The sequence below is a fragment of the Spinacia oleracea genome, chromosome 5 (assembly GCF_020520425.1).
Source record: "Spinacia oleracea cultivar Varoflay chromosome 5, BTI_SOV_V1, whole genome shotgun sequence".
Lineage (NCBI taxonomy): Eukaryota > Viridiplantae > Streptophyta > Magnoliopsida > Caryophyllales > Amaranthaceae > Spinacia > Spinacia oleracea.
Genome location: NC_079491.1, coordinates 97,032,662 through 97,053,582, shown reverse-complemented (window position 1 = coordinate 97,053,582; position 20,921 = coordinate 97,032,662). Strand labels below are relative to the sequence as shown.

At 40.7% G+C, this 20,921-nt stretch overlaps 1 protein-coding gene and 1 pseudogene across 1 annotated transcript; one reads left to right on the top strand and one right to left on the bottom strand.

The window, feature by feature from the left end:
* Positions 1 to 827: 827 nt before the first annotated feature.
* LOC130461714 (uncharacterized) lies at positions 828 to 5,111 on the bottom strand. The gene is made up of 4 exons (XM_056829894.1): positions 5,016 to 5,111; positions 3,462 to 3,890; positions 3,293 to 3,367; positions 828 to 966 (listed from the first exon to the last, which is right to left on the bottom strand). The coding sequence occupies exons 1-3, from the start codon at positions 5,109 to 5,111 to the stop codon at positions 3,320 to 3,322; spliced, it is 573 nt and encodes a 190-aa protein (XP_056685872.1). The 3' UTR covers positions 828 to 966; positions 3,293 to 3,319.
* An 8,479-nt stretch (positions 5,112 to 13,590) lies between these two features.
* Positions 13,591 to 15,032, top strand: LOC130461693 (NADH-ubiquinone oxidoreductase chain 2-like; annotated as a pseudogene).
* Positions 15,033 to 20,921: the final 5,889 nt, after the last annotated feature.

Sequence of the window (20,921 nt, the reverse complement as noted above, 5' to 3'; positions counted from 1 at the left end):
ATTTTTATTCCCACACTACAAAAAAACGCGGCACATTGTGACGCTTTTTGGGACAAATTGTGACGCTCTACAGTGTCGCTATTTCACATAGCGACGCTTTGGGAGAGGGTCGCTATTTTCATTGCCGCTATTTACCGACGCTTTAGAGCGTCACAATTTGCAAAATATCGACATATTTCTCCGTCGCTATTTGGGATATAGTGACTCTTTAGAGAGTCGCAATATTTAGACTGTATAAAGCGTCACTATTTGCACGTGTATAGACACATTTTTCCGCCACTATAAACCACATAGAGACGCTTTAGACACCCGAAATATATAGACTCTTATTAGAGTCACTATATGTTCACTTTCGTGCGAGGTCCCCCCATTCCCTCCAAAATAATTTAGACCCTTTGGAGCGTCACAATTTGCATCATATTATTTTTCATATATACATAATAATTTAGACGCTTTGGAGCGTCACAATTTGCATCATATTTTTTTCATATATATATATATATATATATATATATATATATATATATATATATATATATATATATATATATATATATATATAAATCTAAAATCATGAATTATCTATAAAAATATATATCGACCATAGATAATTAATCATAATCAAATACATTAACTTACTACGTACGTACACTATATATCTTAAAGCAACATATTAACTTGCTATGATTCATATATACTTAAGTAGTTAATTTAGGAAAAGTGATAAAAATCATCTATACATTAAATTAATTCGCAGAGTCTAGTCAAACTGAAATAAAAGCGATATTTTAAAACAAATAACTTTCTAACTAGCATTATCATTTTTTCTACAAGATAGTCCAAAACTAAATAAAAACAACTTCCTGACTACGAACAAGTAAACATATCGTTATGCTAGCTTAGCTTCAAGATAACTTGTTCATCTCTTGATCTACATTTACTATTACCACTTGAATCATCAATAATCTGCAAAGAAAATTTAATGTCAAATATAGTATGATGAACATTCCATAAAATCAAGGGAAAATTAACAGTAATCCTAACCAGCTTGATCCTAACTACTAGTCGTCTTCTCAAAATAATATCAACTATTAATCAAGGGAAAAATGCATGACTATTAGAAATATAGACATGAACAATGAATATATATATATATATATATATATATATATATATATATATATATATATTATTGGTAAATTAGTTAACTTAATTACCAAAGGTAGAAACCCAAACAACAACCAACAGAAAACAACAAGGGAAACAAAAGCTAAGGGAGCACAGCCCGCACCCAAGCAAAAACAAAAAACACTAAAACATTCTACAACGACACCAGCCAAACTCGCAAAATTTGAGTTATAAAAGGTCATTTTTTACAAATTTGCAATGCTTGTATAATAACACTTTAAACATTAACATTTGATTTTTGCCTTGTTTTTTCCCTGTATGAATTAAAGGTTAGTTCCTACTTCCTAATCAATGGCGAAGAGACAAAAGTTAAAAGTGCTAAGTGTACTTGACGTAGCAAAGACACAATGGTACCACTTGAAAGTTTTCATGATTCTTGGTATGGGCTTCTTTACTAATGTCTATGAGCTTTTCTCCATATCTGTGGTGACCAAAATCTTAGGCCGTCTCTATTACACTGAGCCAAATCCAACTAGCCCAGGGTTTATACCCATGAATGTGGCCTTGTGTGGTACCTTTGCTGGGCAACTCATCTTTGGGTGGTTAGGTGACAAGTTAGGAAGGAAAAAGGTATATAGTCTTACCTTAGTCATAATGGCTTTCTTATCCTTAGCCTCTGATGTTCATTAACTTGCTGCTTAAACTGTGACTTTCTTTAATTATCACGCTTGCCCATTTGAAAACCCAAAAAAAAAAAACAAGACACCAGCCCAACAAGCTACACAGCAGAACCAGACTGAACAACACAAGGTTTGCACAAAAGAACTGCACAACAGCAAGCCAGCCTGAGCAGAACAGTATGCCTGACTGACTGCAAACCTGCAAAACTACGCAACACCAAGACTGAGCAGTAGCAGCAGCTACAACAGCAGGACCTCAAGAACTTTCAGTTTTCAGATTCAGTAGCAGTAGCAGGACCTCAACATCAGGACCTCAACAACAGTAGCAGTAGCAGCAGATTCAGTTTTCTCATGTTATCAAAGCTGTAGATTCTTAATCTTTCGAGTTTAGTTCCTCTTGTCAGTTATAGATTTAGATTAAGACCCCAAGAACTTTCTTTTTTCCTTTGATATAATATTCAGGCGTGATGAGAACCAAAGCAAGTGATGCTTACAAGTACAATAGCTAAAGAATTTGTACTTGGTATTCATTTATTGGTAATTGGTATTCATTTCTTATGATTTTCTTTTTACTGGTGATTTTAGATGGATGAGGAAATGCTAGAGGAGGAAGTTGGGGAAACAGAAGAAGAGACAAGTACCAAGAATATGTGGGAAAGTGTGGAAACTCTCACTAAATATTATAAGGAGGCTGTTTAACTGGGGATTATCAGACCATTACAGAATAGAGATCGCTGTTTACCGACTAGAAACAGAAAAGAACGAGTTGGTTGAGAAATTATCAACTTTGACAGAAGAGATAACTTCTGGAAAGGATAGATTTATCCGCCTGCAAGCTGACTTTGATAACTTTAGAAGGAGATCAGGTAAAGAGAGACTATCAGTTCGAAGCGATGCACAGGGAGAAGTAATTGAGAGTCTTCTTCCAATGGTGGACAACTTTGAGAGGGCGAAGCAACAGTTACAACCAGAAACGGATAAGGAAAAACAGATTGATACGATTTTTCTAAGATAGTACTATGAGTGAACAGACCAAAAACGAAACAGACTATAGAAGTCAATCAAACAGAAAACAAGCTTATACTATGAGCAATTTCTATGGCAACTAAAACTTTTTATAGTAGTTGATTTCAGACTTATCTCTCACTCATGGTCAGAGTTTGAATGAGGTTTTATTAGGAGAGTAAGTCGGAGTCGCTGCTGTCTTGGATTGACATTTAACACTGTGTTTTCTTTACGCGTTACAGAAGGAGCATCATAAATTAACTAACAGAAACCATAGTTTGTTAACAACCCAGACCTAACACCAAACTCGTGTTTCAGCTAATATCAACATAATACCTTATTATGATAATACTAAATCTAAACATCTACCTTCTAATCTCACCATCATCCATAAATAATCGACAACTATAAAGCTTGTTTCAGCTATAAGTTTATCTATAAAGCATGAAATGCAGTTAATTAATTCCATATGAAATTACCTTGCATTTGGCAATAGTGTCAAAGTCTCATTTCTCGGCCTGGTTGTCACCATTGCCACCAGAATCATCAGTAATCTACAAAAAGCATTTTAATATGTAAATTAGATATGCCACATTTCAGGTAATGATACATGATGCTCAATCAGAATAATTTCCAGAAATAACTAACCATATTTATTGCTGATTCCGCACCATCTAAAAGGTTCGATGAAACATTCCCTTTGCGTACTTCCTTCAAAACTTGTCCCAAAAAAGAAGCAATCATTTTAAATGATTGTGTTGTTTCTTCAAACTTGGTGTTTAGAACTTGATTTTGTTGCGCAAGGTCCTCATTTTGCTTCTTGACAACTGATATTTCACCTTTCATGTTCTCCACTTCCATAGCATTGTTGTTAACATAGCTTGACCCTTCTTTCCTCAGCAAACCTTCCACTCCAAAGATGTCGCTTTGCTTCACTCCAAATCCATAATTCAGAGGACGTTTAGGTACTTCACCTTTATACATGAGCTCATTAAAGACTGCATTCTCAATTTCAATTACGGGCTTTGAAGAAGAGGAACTCGCAAGATTTTCTTGGACCTTTTTGTTGGCATCCTCCTGTTATATAATATGAAAAGATCACTCAAAATCTATTAACCAAGAATACTATGTACAAGCAAAGAAAAAAATAAATAGACTTTCAAGAAACCTGATAATGTTGATAAATTATGGTCAAAATATAAGGACAACAACATTATCAGGAATTTAAAATCTAAAAAATATAGTAGATGAAGTTATCAACTTAAACAGAAAACACTACAAACATATCAATTCATGACCATGAATGCTCCATGAAAATGAACAAATGTAGGGAAGCAATGTGCTAAGCGCAGGTCAAAGAAGGGTGTTTTTTCTACATGGAAAGTAAAAGCAAATATTATCTGCAATCTACTCCGCGATAAGGGGATCAAGCAATTGAGTTTACGAAAGTCGTTATTGTGGGGCGACAAAAATACCAGAGGAGAGAGAAAGGAGATAGTGGTGAACGTAGAGGGACAGGAGAAGAAGTGAACTGATCAGAAGTGAACTGATCAGAAGTGAACTGATCAGAAGTGAACTGATCAGAAGTGAACTGATCAGAAGTGAACTGATCAGAAGTGAACTGATCAGAAATGAACTGATCAGAAGTGAACTGATCAGAAGTGAACTGATCAGAAGTGAACTGATCAGGACTGATCAGGATTGATCAGTAAGGACTGTTCAGAACTGATCTGATCAGGACTGATCTGGACTGCTCTGATCAGGACTGATCTGATCAGGACTGATCTATTTTCTATGTCGTCTGAGAGTGCAAGTGTCACCGTCCATAGAAAGCTAGCTATTCCATTTATTACTCAAAAGTGATCACCATACTCCGTATTAAGCAGCCATATTATCTCATATTCAAGGAAGTTGACAGAACACAACACATAATTAAAAAGACTCCCAAAAGTTTTATAATAATATTAATCCTACCTTGTTATGTCTAATCTAAATATTAGTCATTATAGATTACTCTTCTATTATGACTCATCAATTCCACGATCAATTATTTATAACTTGTACACCGTAGCAATCAGTATGTATTACTCCACTTCTTAAGCTCTTAGCTAGTGTTTGTTTGAATAATGAAATAAGAATAGTAATCACAATTTTGGATTAGATTCTATTAATTTGTTAAGAATAGAGTTATTCAAATAGAACGATAATCTCATGATTGAGCTTGAACTGATTTAGTGAAACACTCCTATCCGGTGCAATTGCATAGCCTCTAAAATGTTTTCTGTTAATGTTTCCCATTTTTTCCCGGTTATGCGCAACACATGATGTATATAGTTAAGGTTCGATAGTTATATTAGCAAACCAACATAAATTGGGATGTTTTCCAATTCCAATTACATTATTTATGTGTGGGATAAAGTAATTAAACCTAAACAACACCAACACAAATCAGGAGAAGAAGTGAACTGATCAGAAGTGAACTTATCAGAACTGATCAGGATGGATCAGTAAGGATTGATCAGGACTGATTTGATCAGGAATGATCCGATCAGGACTGATCTGATCAGGATTGATCAGAGCAGGACTGATCTATTTTCTATGTCGTAAATAGCCTAGGACTGATCTATTGTCATGTAATGCATGATCTATTGTCATGTAATGCATGATCTATTTTCTAAAATCAATAGAGATAAAAAGTTCAGGTATGTAATAAAAAATACTCTAAACAACTCTATAGAGAAGCACTAAAAAAAGCTAGGTAACGACTCTTTACTATAATTCCATAAACCCTTACTCGCAAGTTCAAAATAATTCAACAGAAGAATACAATGTCGTTCTTTCTAACAATAGAACCTAAAGTGTAGCCAAACCATCCATCTCAAAAATTTGCTACTGTTACTTTTAACTCGATACATGTTGAAACTAACTGATATGTTATTATCAAAGCTCGTAGTCATAAAAACCATTTATGCATGCTGTAGTTTATCGGGGCAAAGATGGGGGCCTCAGGACTACAAATACAAACAGAAAGTGGCCTAATTAGCATCCCTAGTAATATCTGATGTGTTGTTGTGAAATATCTTCCTAGAGGTGCCCTAAAGAAATACCTCATTGATAATCGAAGGAAGAAGCTAGCTTTTAAGGTTGTCCACCAGTTGGCGCTTGATCTTTCTAGAGTGACAAATAATTTTGCAAACTCAGATAAATAATACCGGATGATAAGCTATAGTTCAAAGCTACTCTCAACTTGGCATGATAAACCCAGATAAACAATAAGCTAGTGCTGATAAGATAATATTTGGTTAGCTATGACAGTTCAAAACCGGATGATAGAAACTCAGAAATGGTTATCTGAGTTTATCATCCCAGCTATGACAGTTCAAAAATCAAAACCGGATGTTCTATCCCTTAACTCAGTTAAGCTATAGTTCAAAGCTACTCTCACTTCTCTGTGTTTTGAACTGCATATATTCAGATTAGGGTGCTTACTGCATAGGTTTATTCCTTACTCCATACAACTGGTAGTCAAACCTATATTTGGTGCCAACTAAAGCAGGGAAAGGCAAAGAAATTTATAATAAAGACAAGCAAAGTGCTGATAAGATAAGATATTTAACACTGCGATACACTGCCACTACCTAATACTACAGTTATGACATATAGAAAGCATGCAGTAGCTTAACATAACGATGACAGACAGACAATGAGCTTATCAGTCGCCTAATACTAAGTTCTGCTTTGTAAAGCTCAGTTCTGTTTTGTGCAAAGTTTGTTCAGTTCTTTTCTACTTACAGTCAGTCCATCGGTCACACATTTCACATAATCAGTCACAGAAAACAATGTAGCCTCAAAAGAAGTTATAGATAACAGTAGAAAATGCTAAGTGAAAGGGTTCAAATAATTAGTATAAGTTCTATAGCGACAAATAATTTTGCAAACTCATCCAACATGCTCATTTGATGCACCAAGTTTCTAACTAAAGACAACCTAAACTAACCAAGTACAGCTAGGTGTCTTAAAGATTGACAACAGATTTTTCATACTAAGTACCAGATATCTTGGTCAGAGATTATCACCTAAATCTCACTAAATGTCTGTGTGTCTTTATACAAAGCATTGCCATGTATCCAAATTTCAAAGATTCTAGGCCAACTAAAAGTTGCAAATTTAAAACTATGAAAATTAGAAATAGATAGACAATACCTACAGTAGTAACAACACGGAAGAAGAAGTCAGACGTTCACCACTTTCCAACTATCGTCCAAATTACCAACTATCTGCAATTGAAAACTAAAATAAATGAAATAGCAAACACTCTGTAAGCGGTATATAGAAAATCACAGAAACTAAGAAGACCCATTCTAGTTTTTTTCTTGAATTAAGGATGCAATATAACATGGAAAACTTAAAGGCATATGATTGACATTAGAAATTGACATGAAAAAACGTGAATTAACAATATATGACGGAAATTAAAATAGTGAATCAAACCTAAACATTGTTATATGATAAAAATCAAATAGTGAAGGCGTGAAGCAGACCAAAAATACCTGGCGAATATATCCGGCAACACCGAGGATGAAGCAACAATTAAGAAACCAGAGTATGCTTGAATTTCTCCAATTAAAAACCAGAGAGAGCAACGAATTTATCTTGAATTTGTTGAGCGAATTGTGAATTCAATAATTGGGCTTTTTCATGAATTTATAGGATGAGGAGTGAGATAGCTTATACTGGGAGATTTGACTTTGCTAACGTAAAGGTTGAAGACGGAATTCATGGAATTCGTTAATGGCCGGTGCTGAAGGTGAGGAGGAGAGATACGAATTCATCGGAAATCTGACGAGGGTGGTTAGTTTCAGCAAGGTATGTCGGTGGGAGGAGGTTGAGAGAAACGTGGGAGGTGGGTTGAGAGTTAGGCGGGATTCTGCGAAAAAAACAGAGAGTTAGGCGGGATTTTTTGCCCAAAAATTCAGTTGCATTGCTGCCTCACAAACACGTGCAACACACGTGTCTTTTTTTTTGTAAATAGCGACGCTTTAGAACGTCGAAATATTTTGCGGCTCTCTAAAGCGTCGCAATTTACAAATTAATATTCGCGCCCCAATTTCCTTGTGACTCTTTGTTAGACCGTCACAATAATTCCGTCTCAATATGTACCTCTTTTTTGTAGTGACCCTTTTGAAAGTGTCGAGTCCCAGGTACCTAAGGTGTTGTCTGTAAGCCGGGTCCAAGTTGTCAATGAATTTTTGGACCAATTCTGTTTCGGGAGGCCTATTGATTAGCTAGGCCGCCTGGTTCCTCCATCTAGCAAAGTAGGTTGTGAAACCCTCATTTTTCTTTTGGAAGAGAACTTCCAGCTCGCGCATGGTGACTTGGAAATCCATGTTCGACGAGTATTTCTTGATGAAGACATTGACAAAGTCTTCCCAAGTGGGGAAGAGCTTAGGGTCCTGGTGATAGTACCATTTGAGCGGCACAGGTTCCAAGGACAAAGGAAAGGCAGGTAAGTACATGGACTCGTCCACGCCTTTCAAGTTCATGGTATTCACAAAGCTCAGTAGATGATCACAGGGGTTGTCCGTGGCCTTGAACTTTGGTAAGTCAGATGAAATGAACTTTTATGGTAATTTGCCAGAAAAAGATTCAGGCTCGAGGGAGAAGTATTTGCTCCCCATGGTTTGCTGTAGGACCATTTTTTCAATCCTCTTCTCGTTTTCGAGGTCATTTTTGGCTTGCGCAGCCGCTAAGGCTTCGTTTTCCATTTTCAGTTGGCCCATAAGTTGGGTCATTTGGACCATCTGGTCTCGCAAATCTTCGATGGACATGTTTGGAGGTGCGAATCGAGGTTGGGGAAGCGGAGATCCTTGAAATGAGGGACGACGGACGGAGCTTGGAGTTACTAAACCTGGTGTTGGCGATGTATCTTCGAGACGCACTAGCCGTTGATTCCCTGATCGGCACCAAGTGGCAGGACCATTCCTAGGCATAAGATAAGCTAAAGTTTAGGTTCCCAAAGTTTCAAGCATTACTTAGTCTAGACTTCGACTCTCTAAATTGGGTTTTTTTTTTCGTTCTTTCTTCCGTCGGTACACTTTTTGGTTTTTTTTTTTATTTTGGTCATTCTTTGGATTTTCGAAACACCTTCCCGTGTGACATTCATAGTTGTTAGCATGTTCGGTTTTGGTGCCGAGCATTGCCGTCGTAGGAGGCCTAACAACGACACAAAGAGTTATTAATTTTTCGCGAGTCGCTTTTGAAATCGAGTGCTTTTCTTACGCCCTCGTAGCAATTCTTTTGATGTACATTTTTTGTGCTACGTATTTTCCTTTCGCTCGGGCACCGAGGATGCTGCGCCTGACCAGAAGGCCAAGCAGCAACTTCAGCGCCCAGCGAGGGGTGTGAGAATTTCTGGCGCCCAGCCAGGGGCGTTGAAAATGCGTCCCTGGCTGGTTCTTGTTTTCTGTCTTCTGTTTATGCGACTTCGACTTGCGTGCTTGCCTAATAACGTCCTTTACGCGTAACAGCGCTTGTGGGATTCGTTACAGGCCATCCCGAGCGTCGCTTATTTTGTGGCGATCTTTCGGGTTTGCGGAACACGTGTTTCGGTATAACTCTTTGGCAAATTAGTCTATGAACGTTTGGGCAGTTTTTAAGGTCGTTGGTTTTCTAGGATAGTTTGTCACACGCAATCACATATTTCGCTACACATAACTACAATACAAACATGGATTTGAAAATTAAATATGCCACGTAGTTTATGATAGGCTTCTATGGGTAGTTTATTTGCGCCTGGCTTGGTACCGCTTCTATCGTAGATCCAACACATGCCCCGGTCGAGGTAGTGTCTTCAACAGACGAATTTAGCTCAAGAGGCCAACCCGCAAGTGCAAGCCATGGGGGCATGCGCGCAGGCGAGAGGGATCTAATGGGCGAGCGATTGGGTTCGGGATAGGTGTACTACCTGCACAAGTACCGAGTGGGAAACATGCGCGGCGTATGCACCCCCCTATTGGCGAAAAAAATGTATCCTTAGTCCCAACTCCCAAGGGAGCCGAGATTCGTTATGATGTTCTGCCCGTTTACATTAATATGCTGATTTTCAGGTCGTCCCAACTTGATGGGTAAATAAACGCGGGGTAGGATCGTTTCACCCTTCGGCTATTTTGATTACCTACAAGCACGAGTATTTCCTTCACTATCCCCAGTGGAGTCGCCACTGTGAGGGGGTCGAAAAAGCGCGAGGCTCATGCGTGACCTTGTCCCTCGTGGGTGTGACGATTCTTTTTATTCAATCAAGTGTAATTGGATTTCCTGTGAGTATACACCCAATTGACTAGTAATGTAGGAGTCGCCATTCAGTTTTTAACGACAATGAGAAAAATTGACAAAACCCGGTTATCGTGACATAAAGGGAGTGCAATTATGTTTGACCACGACGGCCGTAGGTTCCCTTGTGATCCCTGGTGTGGGGATCTCTCAATATACACCCGCAAGGTAGAGATTGAGGGTTCGCGGGACTGTAACTACCGAGAGGAGTAATTCGCTCGTCGATAACTCCAGAGGCAGGATATCCTTACTAGCTCAGCATAAATAATTGAAGGGACATGCGTTAACTATTAAACTAATCTGAGTTGATTTTAGCAATATGCAACATATAATACTAATTCGATCGTGATTATCTGATTTAAATAGCATTAAGGGACCTAGCATGATAATCAGATTTCCCAAAAATGTTATATTTATTAGGCGTGATAGAACAATCAGATTAGGTTAGTTTAACAGTTTATAAAAAGGTTTAGGAAAGCAGTTAAATCATCGAAAAGGGACACATTACGACGCACCCTTGAGAGGTGCGTCACAGTTCTCAGAAAACTAACGACTTTGACTTTGCTATTTCTCCTTTTTATTTAACGAATCTCAATAATGGGACAGGATACGTTCTGTTCGATTTATGGATCGATTGCGACAGAACGCGTGAACAGTTTCGCAGCGAGAGGCTTAGGCTAAGGGTTGGAGTCAATACTCAGAATATAATTATGTGTTGTTGTGTGTTGTTTCACGTCGAAACTAGGGGCCTATTTATAGGGAAGAGTTCGTGGAAAGATAGAATCGCAGAGTTCTAATCCACAAAGAATTAGGAAAAGAGACGTACCCAGGTATTTTCAGCGCCAAGGCCTGGGCGCCGAAGATTTCGGCGCGCAGAGCCAGGCGTTTAAAATAGGGTCTGGGCAGTTTTGTTTAGTCAGATTCGGATTCCTAAAATCCGTAGAGTTTGAGATTAATTCGAGTCTTTTAGCGCGTATCAATTTTATGACGGAATGCGTCTGGGCCCGTTACGAACTCTAGGTTCGTTAGAATTTTAATTAATACGTGACTCTTATTTCCTAATCCTATTAGGAATAGGATTCTCGCGGTTTTCTATCTCATTTAGGATTTATGTTGGAATGCAACACCTAATTCTGACAGGTTTCTATCCTTTATGATTTGCCACTTTTAGAAGCTACATTTTACGGCAATTACTATTTTTAGCAGGTTTCCATAAATAGCAGGTTTCGGGTGAAATGAAATGGGGAATCGAGATTCGTTTATTTTATAGGAGATGCGTTGTCAAGTGGAGTTTTTATGCTTTCATCATCGAACCTTTCCCTTGCGGGAATGGGGACAAAAGTAGGTGTCTACGCCGTGAAGTTCAATTGTATCGTATGTTAGTTAGAGAGGTTAGCGAACTACTACGATCTATAGATTCTCCATCTATATCCAATCCCAACAAGAATAGAAGCGAGTCGCTTCCGGCGTGGCTTGTAATCGTAGTCTTTTAGCTTATGTAGTGGTCGGCCTTCCTACACGCACGCGCTCGCAAAACTTGCCTTGGTTCGGGACGAAGGCAAGCCGATACATACGATAGGCGAAGGAACGTAGTCGCTTATTAGAAGCTTTTGTTTACACGCTAAAGTTGTGCTTATGGAAAGACCCCCATTTCATAGCGCCTGGAGAACGCAAGTTTGATCGAGGATTGGAGAGGAAAGGTGGAAGAAAAGGCTCGGGATGGATTTAGGAGTCTTTGTGCGAGCCGTATGCGGTGAGAGTCGCACGTACGGTAACGAGGGGGTTCGCGTCTATACGTGTAGTGTGGTGGTTGGGCCTACCCACCCTATTTGTTCCATGATCTATGGGTCTACAGGAGCTACCCATTTCGATCAATTAGCCAAGATTTTGACCGGATACGAAATCACTGGTGTTCGATCTAGTGGTATTTTTATGGGGATTCTTTTTATCGCTGTAGGATCCCTATTCAAGATCACTGCAGTTCCTTTTCGGGCAGCTGTAGGACGGACGGCCGCCTATAAGTGGTAGGGTAGGGTGGGTGGTACCGCTCAGATTGCGGCCAATCTTCTTAACTGCGCGCGGGCCGGGCCGGGCTTAGAGCGTGTGAAACTCATCACTACCTCGTAAGGGCGTTGAAACCATAGCATGTTAAACGAAAGCGCCGCTTTCTCTCCAGTGTTGTCACACAGCTGCCCGCCTAGAAGAGCCACTCGCTCTCTAGTGTTGTCACATAAGATAAGCACGCCTCCCGCCTGCTGGCCGGGCGAATCGAATTTCTCTTCCGGTCAATTGTCCACCCAGTCAAGTGCAAAAAACACAGTAGAATCACGCAATGCACGCTGCTGGTGTGCTTCCTGCCCGCGAGGAAAGAAAGAAGAGCGACAAGGTTCAGATTTGACTGTTTGCAGTATGGGAGCAGATTACCCAAAAAATCCCTGGGAACAATGAAAAAAATAGATATCTCGGTATCGAAAACTATAGGAGGCTGTATTGGCGAGATCCAACGGTAAACAGCTGCCTAAAAGAAAAACCGCCTAGAAGTCCGAGGACCTTTAGTACTGTACCCTACCCCCGAACCAGCAGCCTTCGAGCCAAGCAAGACCACCCTTGTCCCTTTCCTTTCTCCATTCTGCCTTCTTCTTTGCTTTGTTCCTAAAGAGTCTAAGGCAAAGCGAAATTCGTATTCCTACTTTACCTACTTTACGTATGTAGTCGCTTAAGCGAAGCTCTTTTTGACTCGCTACTTGGTATGAAGTCGGTTAAGCGAAGCTTTTTTTGACTCGCTACTTGGTATGAAGTCGCTTATTAGAAGCTTATGGAGCTTTTGGAAGGAAGGAAAGTCGGAGATCGATATTTTCTTAGTTTTTCATCGAAAACGAAGAAGACCGAGAATTTCCATCTTTCTTTCGAAAGAAGGGAACACGCTTTTTGCGGTGGTATGATTTTCGGGCCTTCTCCTCGTTCCGCTCGCTGGCCTATTGGGATAGCAGCCTTTGTTGCCTGCTCGCTCTTTTCTTTTTTATATAATAAAGAATTCAGGCTCGGCCCGGGAAAGCTCTGGCAACAACAAAAAGGAAGGGGTCTATGTAGCTGCTGCGTCCGCTCCCTTCTTAGTCAATAGAGCAGCAGGTTCGGCATCTACTACAAAAGAGAGAATCCACTTCAGATAACCACGCCTCTGCTAGGCAGCGTGTGGAATGGTCGAGAGCGGACCTTTTTGGATCTATAATCCAAGTCGAGAGTGGAGTTACGGGAACAACCGTCTAAAGGAAAACAACTTTCACGTTCGGCTCAGAGAGCACTTTTTTCGTTGAGAATTCTTCGTTCCCTTTCGTGTGAATTCCCTAGCGGCGAATTCAAAACTTTTGGGGCCCTATCTATTCCATCTATCGAACCCGGAAGAAAACCCCCCTCCCCTTCGGACTCAATCTTTTTTTTGACTCTATATATGTGGGCACCTGATATCTATGAGGGTTCACCCACCCCGGTTACAACATTCTTTTCTATTGCGCCTAAAATATCTATTTCTGCTAATATTTTACGTGTTTTTATTTATGGTTCCTATGGAGCTACATTTTAACAAATCTTCTTTTTCTGCAGCATTGCTTCTATGATCTTAGGAGCACTGGCCGCCATGGCCCAAACGAAAGTAAAAAGACTTCTAGCTCATAGTTCAATTGGACATGTAGGTTATATTCGTACAGGTTTCTCATGTGGAACCATAGAAGGAATTCAATCACTACTAATTGGTCTCTTTATTTATGCATCAATGACGATAGATGCATTCGCTATAGTTTCAGCATTACGGCAAACACGTGTCAAATATATAGCGGATTTGGGCGCTCTAGCCAAAACGAATCCTATTTCGGCTATTACCTTCTCTATTACTATGTTCTCATACGCAGGAATACCCCCGTTAGCCGGCTTTTGTAGTAAATTCTATTTGTTCTTCGCCGCTTTGGGTTGTGGGGCTTACTTCCTAGCCCCAGTGGGAATAGTGACTAGCGTTATAGGTTGTTGGGCGGCCGGAAGGTTGCAACGAGTAAGTCAGTTTGGGGACCGAAGGCAGTTCTCCGTGCACCGGACACGTAGCTTACCGAATCAGTTGCAACACGGATGGGAATGCATGCTACGAAAGATAGGGTCGAGTCTGATACATCAACCGTCTGTCTACTCAATATCCTTGTACGAGTCCACAATCACTACACGAGATGAACCCTGGTTTGGTGAATTTTAGTTGGCCTTAGGTCTAATAGGACTCCCAGTTACTGCGCACGATCGTATACTGAGGTGCTCCCCGCCGGTTGTTGGAACGACGCGAGCCGGGCCTCAATTCAGAAAGAGAAACCAAAAGTCTTAATAAATGGGAGGTTCAAAATTCCCCATCTCATTGAGGGCGGAAAACGAATCGACATCTCGATGTGATACAGCCTTTTCTATTTTAGTTGGGAAAGAACGGCAAAGTCCATCCAAACCGTCCAATGAAGAATAAGAAGAGAGCAAAGCGCATGCGGAACGGACACAGAAAAAAAGAAGTGTGGAAGAGAAGCAGCCGAGCTCATTCCCTTCGCGGGCCCAAAGCATTGCAGTCTTTCCTGGCCAAATCAAGGATTTGGGGCTTATCTTGCTACGCTACTTCAAAAATCTTTTTTTTTTGAATCTATATGAATAGAAAGATAGATCTATCCGTCTATCCTATCCGATTTCGATTTTGATATCTAAAAAAGAATCGATTTCATTCAACGTTTGATTCAAAGAACTGCGCTTAGCCCCCCCGCTCATGAAACGGCTTTGGTGCAATGTGGATGGCAGAAGGTCCGTAGTACCCGAAGCACTGGAGTGATCCAGTAGCGGGGAAGGGGCCTAGAAGTTCCTACTACTACACCACACTACACTTGGCTCTACACATTTACAGAGTTAACCCTTGTCCGGTGCCTGGCAGAGCTAAGGTAGCTTGCTTCTACTCTTTCTCCCTATCTTCGCCCAGGCTAACGTAACGGGGCCTGACTTTTTCAGGGGGGAGAGTGGATCCTCGAGAATGTTGAGAGGAAGATCCTTGGCCCTTCTTCATTCTCTACGGGGTTCAAAACCTTTCTTCAACATAGGTGACAACGAGCAGGGCAGGGATGGAAGAGATCAAACACGGGAATAAGAATCTTGTGACCTTTTTGATAATTTTGATAGGGGGGGGATAGGGAAAGTGGACAAAAGAGACTCGCATTTCCCAGTCGAAAAGAGGGGTTCCTTTTTGGTCTGGAATTTTTCATCGAACAAATAAGGGAAAAGAATCATATTGAAAACGCTCCTAACCCAAGCCCTTCCTTCGTAGAGCCGTGTATTGTAAGTGATCCGAACCTGCCCGGAGCGAGCCTCCCATAGAGGCAAGTGAAGTTGGTGAGCCGTATGATGGGAAACTATCTCCTGCGGTTTGGAGAGGACTCAGCTGTTAGTTAGTACCCTCTTGGTTTCGGAGTGGACCCTTTCACTCTATTTTATTATATACGTTTAGTGAAAAGAATGTTTTTTGATACACCTAGGACATGGATTCTATATGAACCAATGGATCGTGACAAGTCGTTACTACTAGCAATTACTTCCTCTTTCATTAGTTCATCCTTTCCATATCCTTCTCCCTTGTTCTCAGTTACTCATCAAATGGCACTCAGTTTATATCTTTAAGTTCGATCATTGACAAGGTTCAAAGAAAGGGTGGGCTATTGATAAAGAACCGATTCCAAACCACAATGCTAACAGATGGTGGGCCTCCGCTTTTATTTTTATTAATGAAACCTGCCAGTTATTATGGACTCAAATCATAAGGTAATGCCAATTCACTTACTTGGAACAAGTCAGGAAAAAAATGGAGGATTTTGCCAAAAGCATAGCTTTAGCGAGTCAACTTAAGCTTCTCTTTAGCGATTACATACCGAAAGCTTCGCTTAAGCTCAACTTCGAGCTTTAGCAAGTCAACTACCTCAGTGCTATAGTTTCATTCAAGTCGACATTGCACTTTACTTAAAAGAGATTCGTAGGCGAAAGCTAGTCTCCTAAACGAAGCTTTGGGAACTCTAGGATTCCTTGCTTCAGTCTGTTAGGCTGGATTACAGGCTAGCGATTGAAGTGAAAAGAGCTTGATAGATTATGATTTGTTCTCATTCATTCTACTTCGACCACCCTACAGTAGCTACTTGGGGATCCATTATGGAACGGGTTTCCCGCCTTTTCTCTGCTTGAACTATGGCCATAGAAAGGAACTGAAGTGGATGGACCCTATCTTCGGTTATCACTTGATCGATTGAATCTCTTCTGTCCTATCTTGTATAACCCGACAGGAACAACCTGACTCAGGGATTTCAGTAGAGAAACTACCGGAGTCATATCTAGCTATCAAAGAAGAAGCTTACAGGCCTTATCCCAATTAAAGTGAGGGAAGGAAGGCAAAGATAGCTAATAGCAGCTCAGCTCATATTGGCCCGGCCTTATTCAACTACCAGCACTGGACCGCTAGTTCCCTTTATATCTATAGAAGAAGGTAGGACAGCTAAGAACGAATTACATCTTTCAAGCCCCCTTTATAGAAGAGAAAGCCAGAAGGTAATAGCTGATTGGCAGTATGAGTGTCAGAAAGCTGCCGATGCTGTATTGCTGCCTGCTCGAATCAACATCCCTCTACGAGTTTTCTCATTCCTGTGGTTGTTCTCTTCTGTTCTGAGAGAGAGTCAAAAGCCTATACTATAGCACTGCAGGAAGACCAAGGTATCGATTCCTTTAAGTCTAGTCAGTCACCGTCAATATTTTCTTTCTACGGCCAATGCTGCTTAATGAGAAACTTTCTCTATTTCCCCGCCCTTCAAAGCCACGCGAATCTTTTCTTCGCCTTACCGCGACCTCTTTGAATCACACCTAAAGGCGAATGGGATTAAGAAGGAGCTCTAGTAGGTGAATGCGTCCGATTGCTAACCTTTGTTTGAATACTAGGTGTTTTGGAAAGAATATCTTATACCCTTACTCTTCTTCGTGTGGGCAAGCTACGCACCATTGTGCGAGCTCGAAGTGATGAATATGGAGACCGGCAGCTCATCCCAACTTTCCAAGGGATGTCGCATATCCGCTGTCAACAGGGTTTGGTTTATTAACTAGCCTTCGGAAGAATAAGATAGAAGGTAATGCCCGCTATTTTAAGACACGAACTGGTAAGAGATGCTTCAATTTCACTTCCAACACCCATTCTCATCAACAAAATAAGCCATGCATCTTGACAAGTCCTCTTGAGGAACTGCAGCTATACCTTTATCAAGGGTTTTTCCCATCCACCATGAATCCTTCAATAAATTGAGAATCCGCCCATTGCCAATTACCCACTTCATCCCTATCCTTTCAGTCGAGTCACCGCTTTCAGCGCATTTAATAATCCCACACCTTGAAAATTCCTTTCCAAAGAGGCGAATCACTACTTTTGGCCGCGGGTTGAGGAACACCAACCTTCTTTCTCATGTATTTACTACGTAACACCTTAACCCATAGCGCATTAGGAAGAGTCAATATTCCCCACCCGAGCTTCATAAGAAAAGCTTCATTATTCTGACTCATCCTCCCTATGCCTAAACCCCCATTAACCTTTGGTTGGCAAACCTGCTCCCACTTAACAAGATGGGGCTTCTTCTTCTCATTCGTAGACCCCCAGATAAAAGATCTACTGTGAGCTTCAATCTCTTCACAAGGCAATGTTGGCAGCTTAACCGTTTGCATTGTATACGTGGGTAGGGCCGACCTTACTCAGTCAGTCATTTCGCCAAGGAAAGCTGGTTGATTTTCGATCCACTCAATCTATCCCGAACTCTATCAACAATATATTTCGAATTTGGGCGTTCATGGAGTAATGGAACACCAAGATACTTACCTAGGTTAGATGTAAGAGAGAACCCAAACTCCCTACTAATTGCTTATTCCTCTCCTTGATTTTCATTACTATATGCGAGTGGTTCCTACCGCTCCTCTCCCGAAGGTCGAGCGTCTTCAAACCTTGATTCTCCTTTACAGTCAAAAGTCTCATTCGACAGCTGTTATAGTCCTTCCCTTCCTCTCCCTGTCGATAACTTCGTACCGCAGTTAGCTATAGGCTTGAGCTCAGTGACATGTAGCAAACGTAAGCTGTGGAAGTTTAGTTTACTTGTAGCAAGCGCAGAGTAACATCGTACCTCAATGATAACATCTGATTGATCTCCAGCCAAAGCTAGCCAGAAAGGAGAGGTATGAAATTACTTACTTGTTAGAGGTATGTAGTCGCTTAAGCGAAGCTTTCGGTTGTTTACATGCTTAAGCTCTTTGAGCTTTTGGAAGGAAGTTTTACTTTTTTGTAGGGCTGCTCTCTTCTGCGTCTACTGCTATGTGCTAAAGGTTGCGGAATAAGAGCGGTAATTCTGGATTCACCCCATCTTCTTTTCTGGGCCTTGAATATTACAATCTGTGGTTTTGTCATACAATAAGATCCAATTTGTTTGGACTCGTTAGGGCCATTACCTTGAGTGAGGCCTAACGTGTACACCTCTTGTTGTGATCTTATCCACTGATGGGTCTTGCTCTAAGCCCATTCCTCTCGTCTTAGGGTAGGATATCCATAAACCTTAAATCACGAGAACTTCCCCTTTTTGGTTGACAACCCACCTATGTTGGGATGACTAAGCCCACTATCCTAATAGGTCCCTCTTGTGTCGAGTTAAGGGCTTTGTTGAACCCAATTTCTTCACTTGTAGTCTAGGGCTTTGCTTGGCATTGGGCTTCGTTGCTTTCCCGGTCTTGGATTGAACCTAAACCAAAGTCTATAGACTGAATTAGGAGAATTGAACCCTATTGGTTCTGCAGAGCTAAGCCGATAAGCAAGAAAGGAAACTGCCGAGAAGTGCTATTCACTCTTCCTAAAAAGCTTTTTTTTCCTGGCATTCAAGACTGGCATGTACAGTGAGAAGTGCGCAAGACCAGAAAGACTGCTAACACCGGTTAGTTCTTTGCTCTCTGTCAATCAATATCAATAATGGAACTGGCTTGCTAACAGAATCTGTAACAGGGTAGCTTTCAAAATATTACAAACTTGAAATAGCTTAACTGTCGCAATTAGCTTCCCTGACTTGCCTTGCTAGCTTCTACTTTAATGCAGAACTCCCAATAGCAGGAATTACACTCGATGGATTGGTGAAAGAACCTGGCTTTCTAGCTTGACCTTGACTCTTCACACGAAAGCTTTCGGGACGAATCAAACAAAGCAAAGCGAAGAGGTTCTTTAGCGTAGGCTAGTCAATTTACTTGGAGTAGCTTTCCCGCTGCCCTCCCAGTTGAATAAGGTAAGCAAGCCTCTCTAGTGAGAGTTCTTACATTTAGAGTCAACTTACTCCTATGATAGTGCTAGGTCCTTCTATTCCTAATCCCTCTCATATCGATCCATTGTCTAAGGATTAGAGGATCTAGAGTGCCTAAAGATATTGATAGCGGATATCGCTTAGAAGTTTCATTTTTTTCGCGACAAAAAGTCATAAGAGTTTTCCAGTCTATGGGTAACAAGTTTTCCACCGTAATAGTGGGATTTCTCCTATTGCCATTGTATCACTCCTGGGAGAAAGCTAAGGATCTTTGGGAAGCAAGCCCAATTGGAGTGCTTAATAAGGTCTTTACCCGGAGTTCCCCTTTGGTAAGCCCTGTAAATGTAGGGCCAGTTTCCTGTAAGGCAATGGCAGATCTAGTACCTGTTGCAGAAAAGAAAACTTCTTCCTGCGCAGCTAAGCCCATTAAGTTCCAGTCTTCTTTTGGTCGGGAGTCCTAAGCCCTGGGAGCAGTCTCAGGGTAAGCCCCTGCAGTTGCAGCTCTTCTCTTATCCAGAAGAAAGCTACGGGCATATACCCCGCCCCGGGGAACAGGTGCCACCTCAACATCTATATTCTAAATCGTTAAGCCTCGCAACCCTTTCCAAAAACTTCGCTCCGATCGCTTAAGCGACTACGTTACCTCCTGAGAGTCTACGAATTAGAAAGAAATCATTGGATTAGGTGGATTTTTAACCCAGTCAAAAGTTCTCTTTTTTTTCCTCGATCGAGTCTAGTAGAGGAAGGGAGATAGGAAATAGGAATGAAGCGAAACCACTTTAACCACATTTTCATCCAATTGTGGTATAAAGTGTACTCCGATATAACTAACAATTCTTCCCTTGATATAAGGATTAAGAGGACGGTTGTCCCCCATCCACCATTCAAGGTTGTTAATATATCCTAACCCTGCATGCTGGATAATAGATTTCAATCTTAACCACTTTCTACCGGTTAGAATGGAATCTACCCGGAACCCGGTTCCTGCCAACCGTATAAGACCTATTCTTGGAATCTTATACTTTTCAGCAAGAGCACAAAGTCCTAGGCTGGACCGTGTAACTACGAGTGCTTTGATAGATATTGGAGACAAACCCACTTGTTTGGTCCAATACTGTTTAGCAAACTCGAGACATTATAAGAAACCAAGGACTTTGGTAATGATATTGATACTCCAAGTTTACTTATAATACCACGGTATTCAGCAGCAACCTTACTGTCAGCAATGACTATGTCATCACCTAGTAAGGCATAGGCTCAAAATGTTTCCTTCCCATACTTGTATCCAAGTAAGCAAATAGGAATTACCTTTCCAAAAGCTCCAAGAGCTTTAGCGAGTAAACAAAAGCTTCTAATAAGCAACTACATACCTAGGCTAAGACTGTGAAATTTGGCGATGGAGTCTAAATATAAGTTTGAGTCCTAA